The 13328-nt window shown below is 41.7% G+C and overlaps 1 protein-coding gene across 1 annotated transcript; it reads left to right on the top strand.

The window, feature by feature from the left end:
• Positions 1-1747: 1747 nt before the first annotated feature.
• On the top strand, positions 1748-12930 carry LOC120052939 (zinc finger protein with KRAB and SCAN domains 8-like). Its single transcript, XM_039000178.1, has 3 exons — positions 1748-2219; positions 11165-11253; positions 11479-12930. Exons 1-3 carry the CDS (start codon positions 1937-1939, stop codon positions 12781-12783), a joined length of 1677 nt encoding a protein of 558 aa, XP_038856106.1. The 5' UTR covers positions 1748-1936; the 3' UTR covers positions 12784-12930.
• Positions 12931-13328: the final 398 nt, after the last annotated feature.

Below are 13328 nucleotides of genomic sequence, written 5' to 3' on the forward strand. Positions count from 1 at the left end.
TCTCAGTTGCAATTCGCTGGAGCCGCTGAGCCGGAGAAGCGTGTAGTAATCATACTGTAGAACTCATTGCGACCAGCACTAGCTGGTCAAATGAACGAGTCACTCAGAAAAACAAATCATGACTCTCGAGTCAGTTAAAAGAGTTGTTAAAAAATAACGAATCGTTCGAAATGCACATCACTAGTTGCAATCCGGCAATACAAATTTTAAGAATAAGTAAACGGAAGTGAATAGTGGCTCTTTGGCAATTCCTTGTTATGTCAGCTGTCAAATGAAATCAACACGTGCAAAATAAGCAAAAGGAACAGCAGGTAACAATCCCAATGTGGAGAGGCCAGAGATTGCCAGACGCGTAAATTGGGATAAGGAACAGATGTTGGGTATTGGAGAAAGGCCATCAGTGCGTGTTCTGTAAACAATACAGCGGATGAAGGTGCGGCATGAGCGTTGTGAACAGAGAGATGTGGTTATGGACAGCTAGGAAGAAAAGACGAGTGTAGTTGGAAGATGTGTGTTGAGGAAGAATGGCAAGTACAAACCGTACTCTGCTTTTTCTGATGGCTCAGAAATTTAACCTGACGAGAGTGAGGATGAATTACCTGCGGTGGCAGGTGTGATGAAGACCTTAGAGTCCAAGCCTCGCCCCGATGATCATGCAAAGTATGATTCGGTCCCATTGGGAGTGACATTTTTGGAGAAAGTGGATCCCTGCCTTTTGGCTGACCCATATGTCGTCTCAGGCTGGGGCAAAAATTATTTGGGTACTGTTAAATCGGTGAAGGTAGCTCGAAGTGGACTTAATGATTTTCAGTGTTTCTTCCCTTTCTGAGGAAGAGGGCACTTCGCAGAACGCACCTCTGGACAAGACCCGTGACTTGATTTGCTCTCTGGAGCAGGGTGCCTTTGAAAGGAGTTATTACTGGGGTGGCATTAAGTGTTGAGGTGGAGAAACTGAAATGGAAGATTCCCTTTGTCTGTGACGCCCGCCGTTTGGTGCTACGCTGACACTGTCTGTCCTTTTGAGTCTTTACCTAACAAAGTCATGTTAGAATATGTCAGTTATCCCGTGAGAGCTTTTGAGCCGAACCCACTAAAGTGTTTCAGATGCCAAGCTTATGGTCATGTTGCAGCAGCAGTGTGTAGGAGGTAGATTCCGAGAAGTGAGCAGGAGGGCATGGGCCGAAGGAATGTTAGTATCAATTATGGGGGTTCCCATGTTGCTGGGGATCAGAAGTGCCTTAGTGCGAGAGGGACTGGTTGAGGTTGTCAGAGTAGAACAGAAGGTGTCCTATGCTGAGGCAATGAAGAGAGTAGAGGATGATGGGTCAAGGGTGAGTAGTAATATAGAGTGATACACATTTGTGCTTCAGTAAGGTTGGCTTCTTAGCATTCATAGCCATGGTTATCAACTGTACCACAGAAATGGAACCTAAATCACAGAAAATAGATGTGGTGGCAGCTGCAAAGAAGTACTTGGGTGTACAAGGTTTTACTGCAGGAGAGTTACAAGGTGTGTTGAATGAAATAGTAGGCCTGGTATAGGATCAGTGAGGATCAACGTAGTGGACTGGGGTGGTGGTGTTTTTTTAATGAAATAGTGGTATATAGGTGAAGGGTTAGTTTGATGGTACAATTTTTCCCTTTCCCTCTTCCTTTTTGTATCACTCAATTTAACGTGATCGCCCACACTCCCGCACAGTAGGTGGCGGCATGCACAAACAATGTGCGAACACCATGATACCGAAGAAACAGAAGTAGTGTAGTGAACAAATACAATTTCCACGTTAGCGTTTTTGTTGTTATTTAGACCTTTATTAACACATTGGAACTCAAAATACATACGAGCATCATAAACGTACCTCAGGTAGTCTTTACTTCGCGTTGGAGACGGAACTTGGTTTATTCTAGGTAACGCTAGCTAGCTGCTAACCTAACGATGGCTAACTGTATGGTTTTTCACACTCAAATAGCCTCCATTATGGAGGTGCTAGCGAATGCAGCCGTGTCAGAGATCTGTAAACTCGTAGACGACGACTATGCAGTGTTTCGTTTGGAAATAACTCAAAGCCAGAAAGAAAACAGGGGATTGCGGAGGAAACTACAGCTACTGGAACTGAAGGTGGCACGGGAACGCGCAGAGAGGACAATACGAGAGCGCGTCCTCGCCAGTCGTCCCAGTAGTGTCAAGATTCACGACCGAAACAGCGGAATGGCAAGAGGTACAATTTGCAGAAGGTGGAGGCTGCGGGGCTGTTGCACCGTTCTCCTCTGCATACGTGTTCAGATGTGTTACTCAGAATTGTGTCTTGGTTAGTTTTTGAATAGTACGCAATACTGACCTATGTTAAGCTAGCCACAATAAGGATTAGCCACACGAGTGGAACTTTAATTTCGCCTTCAAAGTAAAATTCCATCATTGAAAGTGATGCAAATGGTTAAAATTATGGAGTCATGGCATATTTGGAATAGATCATGCTACAATGTTTTTTTTCTTCTGACAATGTCAGAATGTCAAATTCAACTAAATACAATAATTTGTTATTTTAACACAAACACCTCACTATAAAAGCCTATTGTACGTATTGACATTTTATATTGCAATGTGGCTCATTTCAGTGGTTTCGAAGTCTCGCAATAAAATCTATGACACTAATATGTGTGTAAAGTCTTCAGTTGTGTTTTGTGGGTATCACTGAGTGGGCTGATTCTCCATTTCATGGACCCAGAATCCATAGGTAAGGCTGTACAGTGCATATAATTATGCCCCCAATGCAATTCAAGTCTAATACATCCATAGTGATGTATTTTTTTTTACTATTGTCTTTTGTTTAATTTATATGACATTCCAATCTTGTTCAGCAATAGCTAGTCCAAATATGGCATGATTCTTATGTATGTATCCGTTTCCGTCACTTTCAATTTAGGACTTTTATTTTGAAGGCAATCCACAAATTCCACATAGGTGCAATAGTTCCCCTTGCGATCTTGCAAAAAAAAATAAAATCGCTATTATTTGACCAGGCAGGTCAATTAAGAACAAAATCCTCTTGCACAAAGACCATGTCAGAATAGGCATTTTAGGTATGAGGAAACAGAACGTTTTAAGTATGTACATTTTCAAAAATCGAGTTTGATTTAAATGTACCATTTTGTTGACGATTTACAGTAGTGAGTGCATACTTATTCATACTTTTTTTTGTACTGGACGCCCGTGGGAATCCAACCCACAACCCTGGCGTTACAAGTGCCATGTTCTACCAACTGAGGTACACTGGACAGCAAATGCTAGTATGTTATACTCATGTCGCCATTTCATCTAGTAGAATTCACTGCAGACTTTTGTGGAAGACTCCCATGTGTTTGACATATGCTGATAATTAAAGGTGCAATATGCAGAAATCCTTCCACCATTTCCTGGTTGCTAAAATTCTAATAGTTCGCCCAATTTCAGTTTGTTACAAAACAAGCATTCATTGTGTAGAGAATCATTGTAACATCTAAACCGATGTTAAATATATTTTCCATAACCAAAAATATTGTATTTTCAGCTGTTTAAAGCAAAAGACGCAAAAACTAAACTTAAGAATGGGAAGCATAGAAATGGCACACATAAAACAGATCTACCGCTTCTTAGACTTGCTTTCAATGAGTGACAGATCTATAACACATTTCTATGTGAATTTTGTCAGTCCACAAAAAGTTACATGTTGCAGTTTTAAAAATGGTAATGTGCTACCGAAATGAACAAATGGCGGGAAATAGTGCAATTGCGTATTAGATGACACATTCTCATTATAGATGAGCCTAGTATGTTGGTATTTGTTGCTTACTGCATTCGTTTTTACTTAGTAGTTCTAAATAGAATGTAGTATGATTAGTACACAGTATGCCGTTTAAGTTGTAGACAAGCCAGATTTGACACAACCAGTATCATATTCTAACCAGATTCTTGATTTACTGAATTTCTTATTGTCATACTCAATTAAAAAAATGTGATGCATGGAATACAATCAATCAATAAATAAATAGTATATCAAGAAGTTATGTTAAGAAGTATTACCTTACATCCTTGTCAATTGTAGACTCTGGGCGTGTCTGAATAATAGCATATTACATACTTAAACTGCATAGTATGTACTTATCGTCTTAGTATTAAGCACGCACTGTTTAGTAAAAAATATTCAGTATGCCATGGCTGAAACTTACTACTTTTGGTGCGTTCAAGACAACTGGAAACTTGTAAAAAAAAACGAGGTCAGACTGGTAAAAAATAAGAGTTACAGGGTGTCGGCCTGGTGTAGGAGACAATAGGGTCAAAGTAGTGGAATGGGGTTGTGGGTTTTAATGAGTGTAGGGCAATCAGAAGGGTGGTTCTCTTTCCCCTTTTGTTTCACAAAGTGAAAACACAAAAGAAGAAGCCCTTTCACTATAGCGGAGTGTTGATGTTTTGGGCCAATGTTAGCTAGATAAGTAGCATGCACTCAAAGACTTGGCCTCCTTTGGAATGACCTAGGCAACTATCGCTAGGCTACTTATGACGATGTATTACGTTTTTTTGCTTTTGATGAACTTTGAGATTGTAATGAAGAGAGCTATAGAAATTAAATTAATTATTATTCTACCAAAGATATTTTATTTAGTTTAGTAGAGCAAAAAGCTGATGAAAGGCCAAGAACCCGACACGCACTCTTCAATAAAAAAAAAAGTGATACTAGCAAGTGTGCGTGGGTTTCTATTTTTTTAAACGTATCAACTGTTTACCATGCACCTGCAACAAAATGGCTCAGATGTGCGAGTGCATTAAAAAAAAAATTATGTTGAAAGTAAAACACACCAACAGTCGATGTACAAATCTTTTCTTATAAACAAGAAACACTTAAATGAGAAGAGATCCACGTTGGGTTAAAAAAAAAATCTCACCAAAAACAGTACAAAATTAATAAATAATAGCTATGAAACAAAATACCTAAAACTACATCTTATTAATGGCCATACTTTCTCCAGCATCCACATCTGGAGCCCACAGCTACACCTAGGGAGGATGAGGAGATGATAACCGGTAGGGTGATGGAGTGGCAACCCCCTAGCACCAAATCCATCACCGAATACCACTTCCAGGATGCGGCTGTGTCTTCCCGAGTCAGCACGGACTCCATATTCCTGGAAAAATATGGAAAAGGATAGCTTTCAGCATCAAAAATACTACATATAAAGCCCTGTAAATGATTGTGCTAATTGCAATACATTTCTCTGTAATACTTCCACCTTTCTAACATGTATGTCTTCACATTTACACTATCGGTAAAACGTTTTTAGAACACTTACTCATTCAAGGGTTTTTCTTTTTACTATTTTCTACATTGTAGAATAGTAGTGAAGACAAACTATGAAATAACACATATGGAATCATGTAGTAACCAAAAAAGTGTTAAACAAATCAACATTTTATATTCTTCTAAGTAGCCACCCTTTGCCTTGATGACAGCTTTGCACACTCTTGGCATTCTCTCAACCAGCTTTCCCTTGGAATGTTTTTCCAACAGTCTTGGAGTTCCCACATGCTGAGCACTTGTTGGCTGCTTTTCATTCACTCTGCGGTACATCCCAAACAATCTCAATTTGGTTGAGGTCGGGGGATTGTGGAGGCCAGGTCATCTGATGCAGCACTCCATCACTCTCCTTCTTGGTAAAATAGCACTTACACAGCCTGGAGGTATGTTGGGCCCTTGTCCTGTTGAAAAACAAATGATAGTCCCACTAAGCCCAAACCACATGGGATGGCATATCGCTGCAGAATGCAGTGGTAGCCATGCTGGTTAAGTGTGCCTTGAATTCTAAATAAATCTGACAGTGTCACCAGCAAAGCACCCCCACACCATAACACCTCCTCCTCCATACTTTACGTGGGAAATACACATCCAGAGATCAACCGTTCACCCACACCGCGTAGCACAAAGACACGGCGGTTGGAACCAAAAATCACAAATTTGGACTCCAGACCAAAGGACACATTTCCACCGGTCTAATGTCCATTGCTTGTGTTTCTTGGCCCAAGCAAATCTCTTCTTCTTATTGGTGTCCTTTAGTAGTGGTTTATTTGCAGCAATTTGACCATGAAGGCCTGATTCACACGCTCTCCTCTGGACAGTTGATGATGAGATGTGTCTGTTGAACTCTGTGAAGCATTTATTTGGGCTGCAATTTCTGAGGCTGGTAACTCTAATGAACTTGTCCTCTGCAGGAGAGGTAGCTCTGGGTCTTCCATTCCTGTGGCGGTCCTCATGAGAGCCAGTTTCATCATGGCGCTTGATGGTATTTGCGACTGCACTTGAAGAAACTTTCAAAGTTCTTGAAAATGTTCCGTATTGACTGACCTTCATGTCTTAAAGTAATGATGGACTGTCATTTCTCTTTGCTTATTTGAGCTGTTCTTGCCATAATATGGACTTGGTCTTTTACCAAATAGGGCTATGTTCTGTATGCCACCCCTACCTTGTTACAACACAACTGATTGGCTCAAACGCTTAAGAAGTAAAGAAATTCCACAAATTAACTTTTAACAAGGCACACCTGTTAATTGAAATGCATTCCAGGTGACTACCCCATGAAGCTGGTTGAGAGAATGCCAAGAGTGTGCAAAGCTGCCAAGGCAAAGGGTGGCTATTTTGAAGAATCTCAAATGTAAACAAATCAAAATATATTTTAACACTTTTTTTGGTTACTACATGATTCCATATGTGTTTTTTCATAGTTTTTATGTCTTCACTATTATTCTACAATGTAGAAAATAGTAAAAAAAAATAAAGAAAAACCCTTGAATGAGTAGGTGTTCTAAAACTTTTGACCGGTGGTTTACATGAATGTGCCGGTGAAGCATAGGAAATAGATGGAAAAGTGTTGTTGCTTTCAGAGAACAGGGGTACCTGTACCAACTTTTTTTTCTTCAACCATGCAGGTGATGACTGCCCCTCCAGCTCATGCAGGTGATCCTGCCCATAGATCCTGAAAAGTTATAAGATTAAGTACAACATGAATCAAAACATGAGCAAAGTAGAGCTGTGAACTTTCTGTAGATACAGTTAGTCGGAAGTTTACATACACTTTAGCCAAATACATTTAAACTCAGTTTTTCACAATTCCTGACATTTAATCACAGTAAAAATTCCCTGTCTTAGGTCAGTAGGATCACCACTTTATTTGAAGAATGTTAAATGTCAGAATAATAGTAGAGAGAATGATTTATTTCAGCTTTTATTTCTTTCATCACATTCCCAGTCGGTCAGAAGTTTACATACACTCAATTAGTATTTGGTAGCATTGCCTTTATTGTTTAACTTGGGTCAAAAGTTTTGGGTAGCCTTCCACAAGTTGCGTGAAATTTGGCCCATTCCTCCTGACAGAGCTGGTGTAACTGAGTCAGGTTTGTAGGCCTCCTTGCTCGCACACGCCTTTTCAGTTCAGCCCACACATTTTCTATAGGATTGAGGTCAGGGCTTTGTGATGGCCACTCCAATACCTTGACTTTGTTGTCCTTAAGCCATTTTGCCACAACTTTGGAAGTATGCTTGGGGTCATTGTCCATTTGGAAGACCCATTTACGACCAAGCTTTAACTCCCTGAATGATGTCTTGAGATGTTGCTTTAATATATGCACATCATTTTCCTACCTCATGATGCCATCTATTTTGTGAAGTGCACCAGTCCCTCTTGCAGCAAAGCACCCACACAACATGATGCTGCCACCCCCATGCTTCACGATTGGGATGGTGTTCCCCTTTTTCCTCCAAACATAACGATGGTCATTATGGCCAAACAGTTCTATTTTTGTTTCATCAGACCAGAGGACATTTCTACAAAAAGCACGATCTTTGTCCCCATGTGCAGTTGCAAACCGTAGTCTGGCTTTTTTATGGCGGTTTTGGAGCAGTGGCTTCTTCCTTGCTGAGCGCCCTTTCAGATTATGTCGATATAGGACTCATTTGACTGTGGATATAGATACTTTTGTACCTGTTTCCTCCAGCATCTTCACAAGGTCCTTTGCTGTTGTTCTGGGATTGATTCGCACTTTTCACACTAAAGTACATTCATCTCTAGGAGACAGAACGAGTCTCCTTCCTGAGCGGTATGATGGCTGCGTGGTCCAATGGTGTTTATACTTGCGTACTATTGTTTGTACAGATGAACGAGGTACCTTCAGGCGTTTGGAAATTGCTCCCAAGGATGAACCAGACTTGTGGAGGTCTAAAATGTTGTCTTTTGATTTTCCCATGATGTCAAGCAAAGAGGCACTGAGTTTGAAGGTAGGCCTTGAAATACATCCACAGGTACACCTCCAATTGACTCAAATGATGTCAAATAGCCTATCAGAAGCTTCTAAAGCCATGACATAATTTTCTGGAATTTTCAAGCTGTTTAAAGGCACAGTCAACTTTAGTGTATGTAAACTTCTGACCCACTGAAATTGTGATACAGTGAATTACAAGTGAAATAATCTGTCTGTAAACAATTGTTGGAAAAATTACTTGTCATGCACAAAGTAGATGTCCTAACCGAGTTTGTTAACAAGAAATTTGTGGAGTGGTTGAAAAATGAGTTTATGACTCCAACGTAAGTGTATGTAAACTTCCGACTTCAACTGTAGCTAGACTGCTACATACTTTATCAAGTTGCTGTGTTTGCCACTGAATTAAAAGTCTGGTATTGTCATCAGACCCGGCAACAGTTTGAACACAGGCCTGGTATTTACAACAAGTAGCTAACTAGGCTAATGTTAAATATGAAGTTGTTGCTCAACAGCAAGCAAGTAACCCTGTAGGTAACGTTACTGTTCTAAACAGTTATAACTTCTAGTAGCTAGCTAGTACACCGGTAGACAGGGCATTCGCCCCGGCCTGTTCGGCGCGGTTTTCTTGCAGTTCTGTTAAAACTTCTTATGGATGAAATCCCGTTAACGGGATCGATATGACAACAGCCAGTGAAAGTGCAGGGCGCCAAATTCAAACAACAGAAATCTCATAATTAAAATTCCTCAAACATACAAGTATTACACACCATTTTAAAGATAAACTTGTTGTTAATCCCACCACAGTGTCCGATTTCAAAAAGGCTTTAAGACGAAAGCATACCATGCGATTATGTTAGGTCAGCACCTAGTCACAGAAAAACACAGCCATTTTTCCAGCCAAAGAGAGGAGTCACAAAAAGCAGAAAGAGATAAAATGAATCACTAACCTTTCATGATCTTCATTAGATGACACTCGTAGGACTTCATGTTACACAATACATGTATGTTTTGTTCGATAAAGTTCATATTTATATCCCAAAATCTTAGTTTTACATTGGCGCGTTATGTTCAGTAATGTTTTGCTTCCAAAACATCCGGTGATTTTGCAGAGAGCCACATCAATTTACAGAAATACTCATTATAAATGTTGATAAATACAAGTGTTATACATGGAATTAAAGATATACTTCTGCTTAATGCAACCGCTGTGTCAGATTTCAAAAAAGCTTTACGGAAAAAGCACACCATGCAATAATATGAGTACAGCGCTCAGACACCAAAACAAGCCATACAGATACCTGCCATGTTGTGGAGTCAACAGAAGTCAGAAATAGCATTATAAATATTCACTTACCTTTGATCTTCATCAGAATGCACTCCCAGGAATCCCAGTTCCACAATAAATGTTTGTATTTATGTCCAAATACCTCCTTTTTGTTTGCACGTTTAGTTCACAAATCCAAATTCATGAAGCGCAGGCACCCTTAGTCCAGACGAAAAGTCAAAAAAGTTATATTACAGTTCGTAGAAACATGTCAAACGGTGTATAGAATCAATCTTTAGGATGTTTTTAACATAAATCTTCAATAATGTTTCAACCGGACAATTCATTTGTCTTTAGAAAGGAAAAGGAACGCAGCTAGCTCTCATGGGCGCGCGCCTGACTAAGCTCATGGCATTCTGCCAGACACCTGACTCAAACAGCTCTTATTCTCTCCCCCTTCACAGTAGAAGCATGAAACAAGGTTCTAAAGACTGTTGACATCTAGTGGAAGCCTTAGGAAGTGCAATCGGACCAAATTTCCACTGTATATTGGATAGGCAAAGACTTGAAAACATCAGATTTCCCACTTCCTGGTTGGATTTTTTCTCATGTTTTTGCCTGCCATATGAGTTCTGTTATACTCACAGACATCATTCAAACAGTTTTAGAAACTTCAGAGTTTTCTATTCAAATCTACTAATAATATGCATATATTAGCAACTGGGACTGAGGAGCAAGCAGTTTACTCTGGGCACCTTATTCATCCAAGCTACTCAATACTGCCCCTCATCCATAAGAAGTTAACGACAGTGATGGCAGGCGGGAGTGAAGGACACTGCATGCTAGCTAGCTAGTAAAGAGGACTCTGGTACACAGCATGTGGCAGGGGCGACACTGTGTGCTTGCTAGCTAGCTAGCTAGCTAGCTAGCTAGCTAGCTAGCAAGGAGGACTCCGGTGTACAGGAGATGGGGGTGATAACGGTAGCTAGCTAGGACACTGGTAGACAGTGTGAAAACTCAGATATACATTTATTTTCCTTTTGACCCACATTTTAATTACATAAACAAATCAGGGGAAATCCAGAATATCAATGGGATGCTCAATGGGGGGGCGTTCATGCAGGAACCAATGGGATGCTCTAGGGAGGGGAGGAGGGGGTTCCTGCAATGCCCACATGCAGGAACGCCCCGAATTGCGGACCGCAGTCACACGCTATTGAAAGGCACAGCAGACAGCAGATCTGTTTTCAAAGATGTAACATTACGATGATACATTCGTAATCATTTCAAGGAAAACAAAAACTACTTAGATTTGAACACCACCGCAGAAGCTTCACTATTCCCCCTCTTCCAATGCATTGTGGCTGTAAAATTCCTGAAAAGTGTGCAGCGAATTCTACAAGATGAAGAGCCGAAATGAGTATAACATCCTGGCATTTAAAGCATACTCGATTTTAGAAAATTCACATAATTTAAAACGTTCTATTTTTGCATTACTCAAACGGCCTACTATTTAGGACGCAAGTATGGGTATTCGGCACGGCGTCTGTCAATAGTGTACAATATAGCGTGAGCATTACCTAACCTAACCACCCCTTTCCCCCAATCACTCTCAGGTGAAGGATATCTCACTGGAGGCGACAGGAGCTTTGTGAAGCCAGCGGGACATAATGTGTGGAGAGATGACCAAAGCATAGCAATTGAGGTGAGTGGAACCTCAACCCAGCAAGTTATTGTTATAGTGTGACATAAAAAAATCGCAGTACATCAAATATGGCCTGTTTATTTCAGAAAGGCTCCCCTCAGCTATTCACTTGCTTACATGTACATGCTTATTTTTCTGCCATAGGGGAGCTTGTGAGACTTCCCAAGACATTGTTATCCAATTCTACTCATGTACCGGTAATAACCTCCTCTCTTCTTGTGTCAGTCTGCAGATGCAGAGGCTGCAGGTCCTGAAGGATTGTCTCTGGTCAAGCAGGAGAGAACTGAAGGAGAGGAGGACCCACAACACAGCAGAGACATTCAGACTGGAGCAGCGGCTGGAGTGGCGCCACCTGTAGCCACAGAGGACCTTGCGACTGCTGCCGCGCCCCAGCCCAGGAACCAACGCAGAATCACGGAGGTCAGTGGAATGCCGAACGCCGTCCTCAAGTCAGAGACAGACACCGAGACTTTAACTGTAACACAAAGGCTCTTACACACAGGATCTGACCACAGATCAGACCCAGAGAGACTGGGGCAGGGGCCACTGGGCTGTCCTGCTCCCGGCTCAGAGTATTTACTTTACGGTAACCCAAGCCCGAGGACGGTTCATTCCCATCTGGACTTGGGTGATGCGTCAGAGACTGTCAATGATCCGTCTTGTTTTTACACTACAGAGATGGGCCCTGGCAACATGCCCTTGGGTTTAGAGACACAGACTGATCTGTCTAGAGCGGAATGGAACCGGTACAGTAGTAGTGTATACTCTGAAGGGAGCCAAGATAAGAAAGGGGAGGCTATAGTGGTAGATGAGGTGACTGTGAAAGTGGAGGGTGACGCTCCTCCCACCTGGAATGCAGATCGTCTCCTAGGAGACGGACACTCACAGGGCAGAGTTTTCTTAGATTACAGGGGAAGCTTAGAGACAAATCTAAATGGTGCCACCCACTCCCCTTTACATGCATTCAGGGATCGTGACCCAGTGGCCACATCAACGACACCTTCCGATTCACAAGGCTGCGTTCTTTTCGATCAGGTATTGAACTCAAATGACCAAAGGGCCAAGGCTCGGGGAGGGGGAGCAACATCAGGCAATAGTAAAGAGAAACGGTTCCTCTGCATGTTCTGTAACAAAGGCTTCAGCTGCCCCCAGAAAGTGGAGATCCACCAGAGAGTCCACACAGGGGTGAAACCCTTCAGCTGTACCCAGTGTCACATGAGCTTCGCCCAGGCTGGTGACCTGAAGAGGCACCAGAGGGTCCACACAGGGGAGAAACCCTTCAGCTGCCCCCAGTGTGAGAAGAGGTTCTCTCAGGCTGGTGACCTGAAGAGGCACCAGAGGGTCCACACAGGGGAGAAACCCTACAGTTGTACCCAGTGTCACATGCGCTTCGCCCTGGCTGGCAACCTGAAGATGCACTTGAAGGTCCACACGGGAGAGAGGCCGTTCGCCTGTAGGCATTGCGGGAAGAGGTTCTCAGAGAGGAGCTACCTCAGGATACACCAGCAGAAAAACCATTCCACTCTGTAAATTAGAAAATAATTTCACTCGATAGCTTCTGACATTTAGATCAAACCCTGCATTAACCCCCCAGCGTGAGTTTTTTTTGTTATGCGCGTGATGTCAGAATGCACTCACTAGCTAGGTTTCCATACCAATTGGCAACAGATTTTCATGCGAATATTCTCAAATCTGCATAAAAACAATGTGCACATTTTCCCATCAGAAATGTTTCCATCAAATCAGTGCGTGATGACGTAGTGCACCCAAAATGTACTTTTTCGATTAAAGTTTTCATGTACCTAATAAAAATATAAAGATCAATGTGTTTCCGTCGCATTTTCAACTCTGATAGTTTTGTCATAAACTGTTGTGTTAAATAGCAAATGTGTCTAATCTGGTCTTGGCACCTGCACTTTAGCCAACAGCTCGCAGATACAATACGGGTAGGCTGTGGCTTGTCTAGTCTACATGAGATTATTATGGATAACAGCGAATATATTTGTCAAACGGCAGTCAATTATCGATCATCATGTCACAGAATAAGACCCTCTGTATTTATTGGAAAGCAGCAT

This window comes from Salvelinus namaycush, chromosome 8, assembly GCF_016432855.1.
Source record: "Salvelinus namaycush isolate Seneca chromosome 8, SaNama_1.0, whole genome shotgun sequence".
Taxonomy (NCBI): Eukaryota; Metazoa; Chordata; class Actinopteri; order Salmoniformes; family Salmonidae; genus Salvelinus; species Salvelinus namaycush.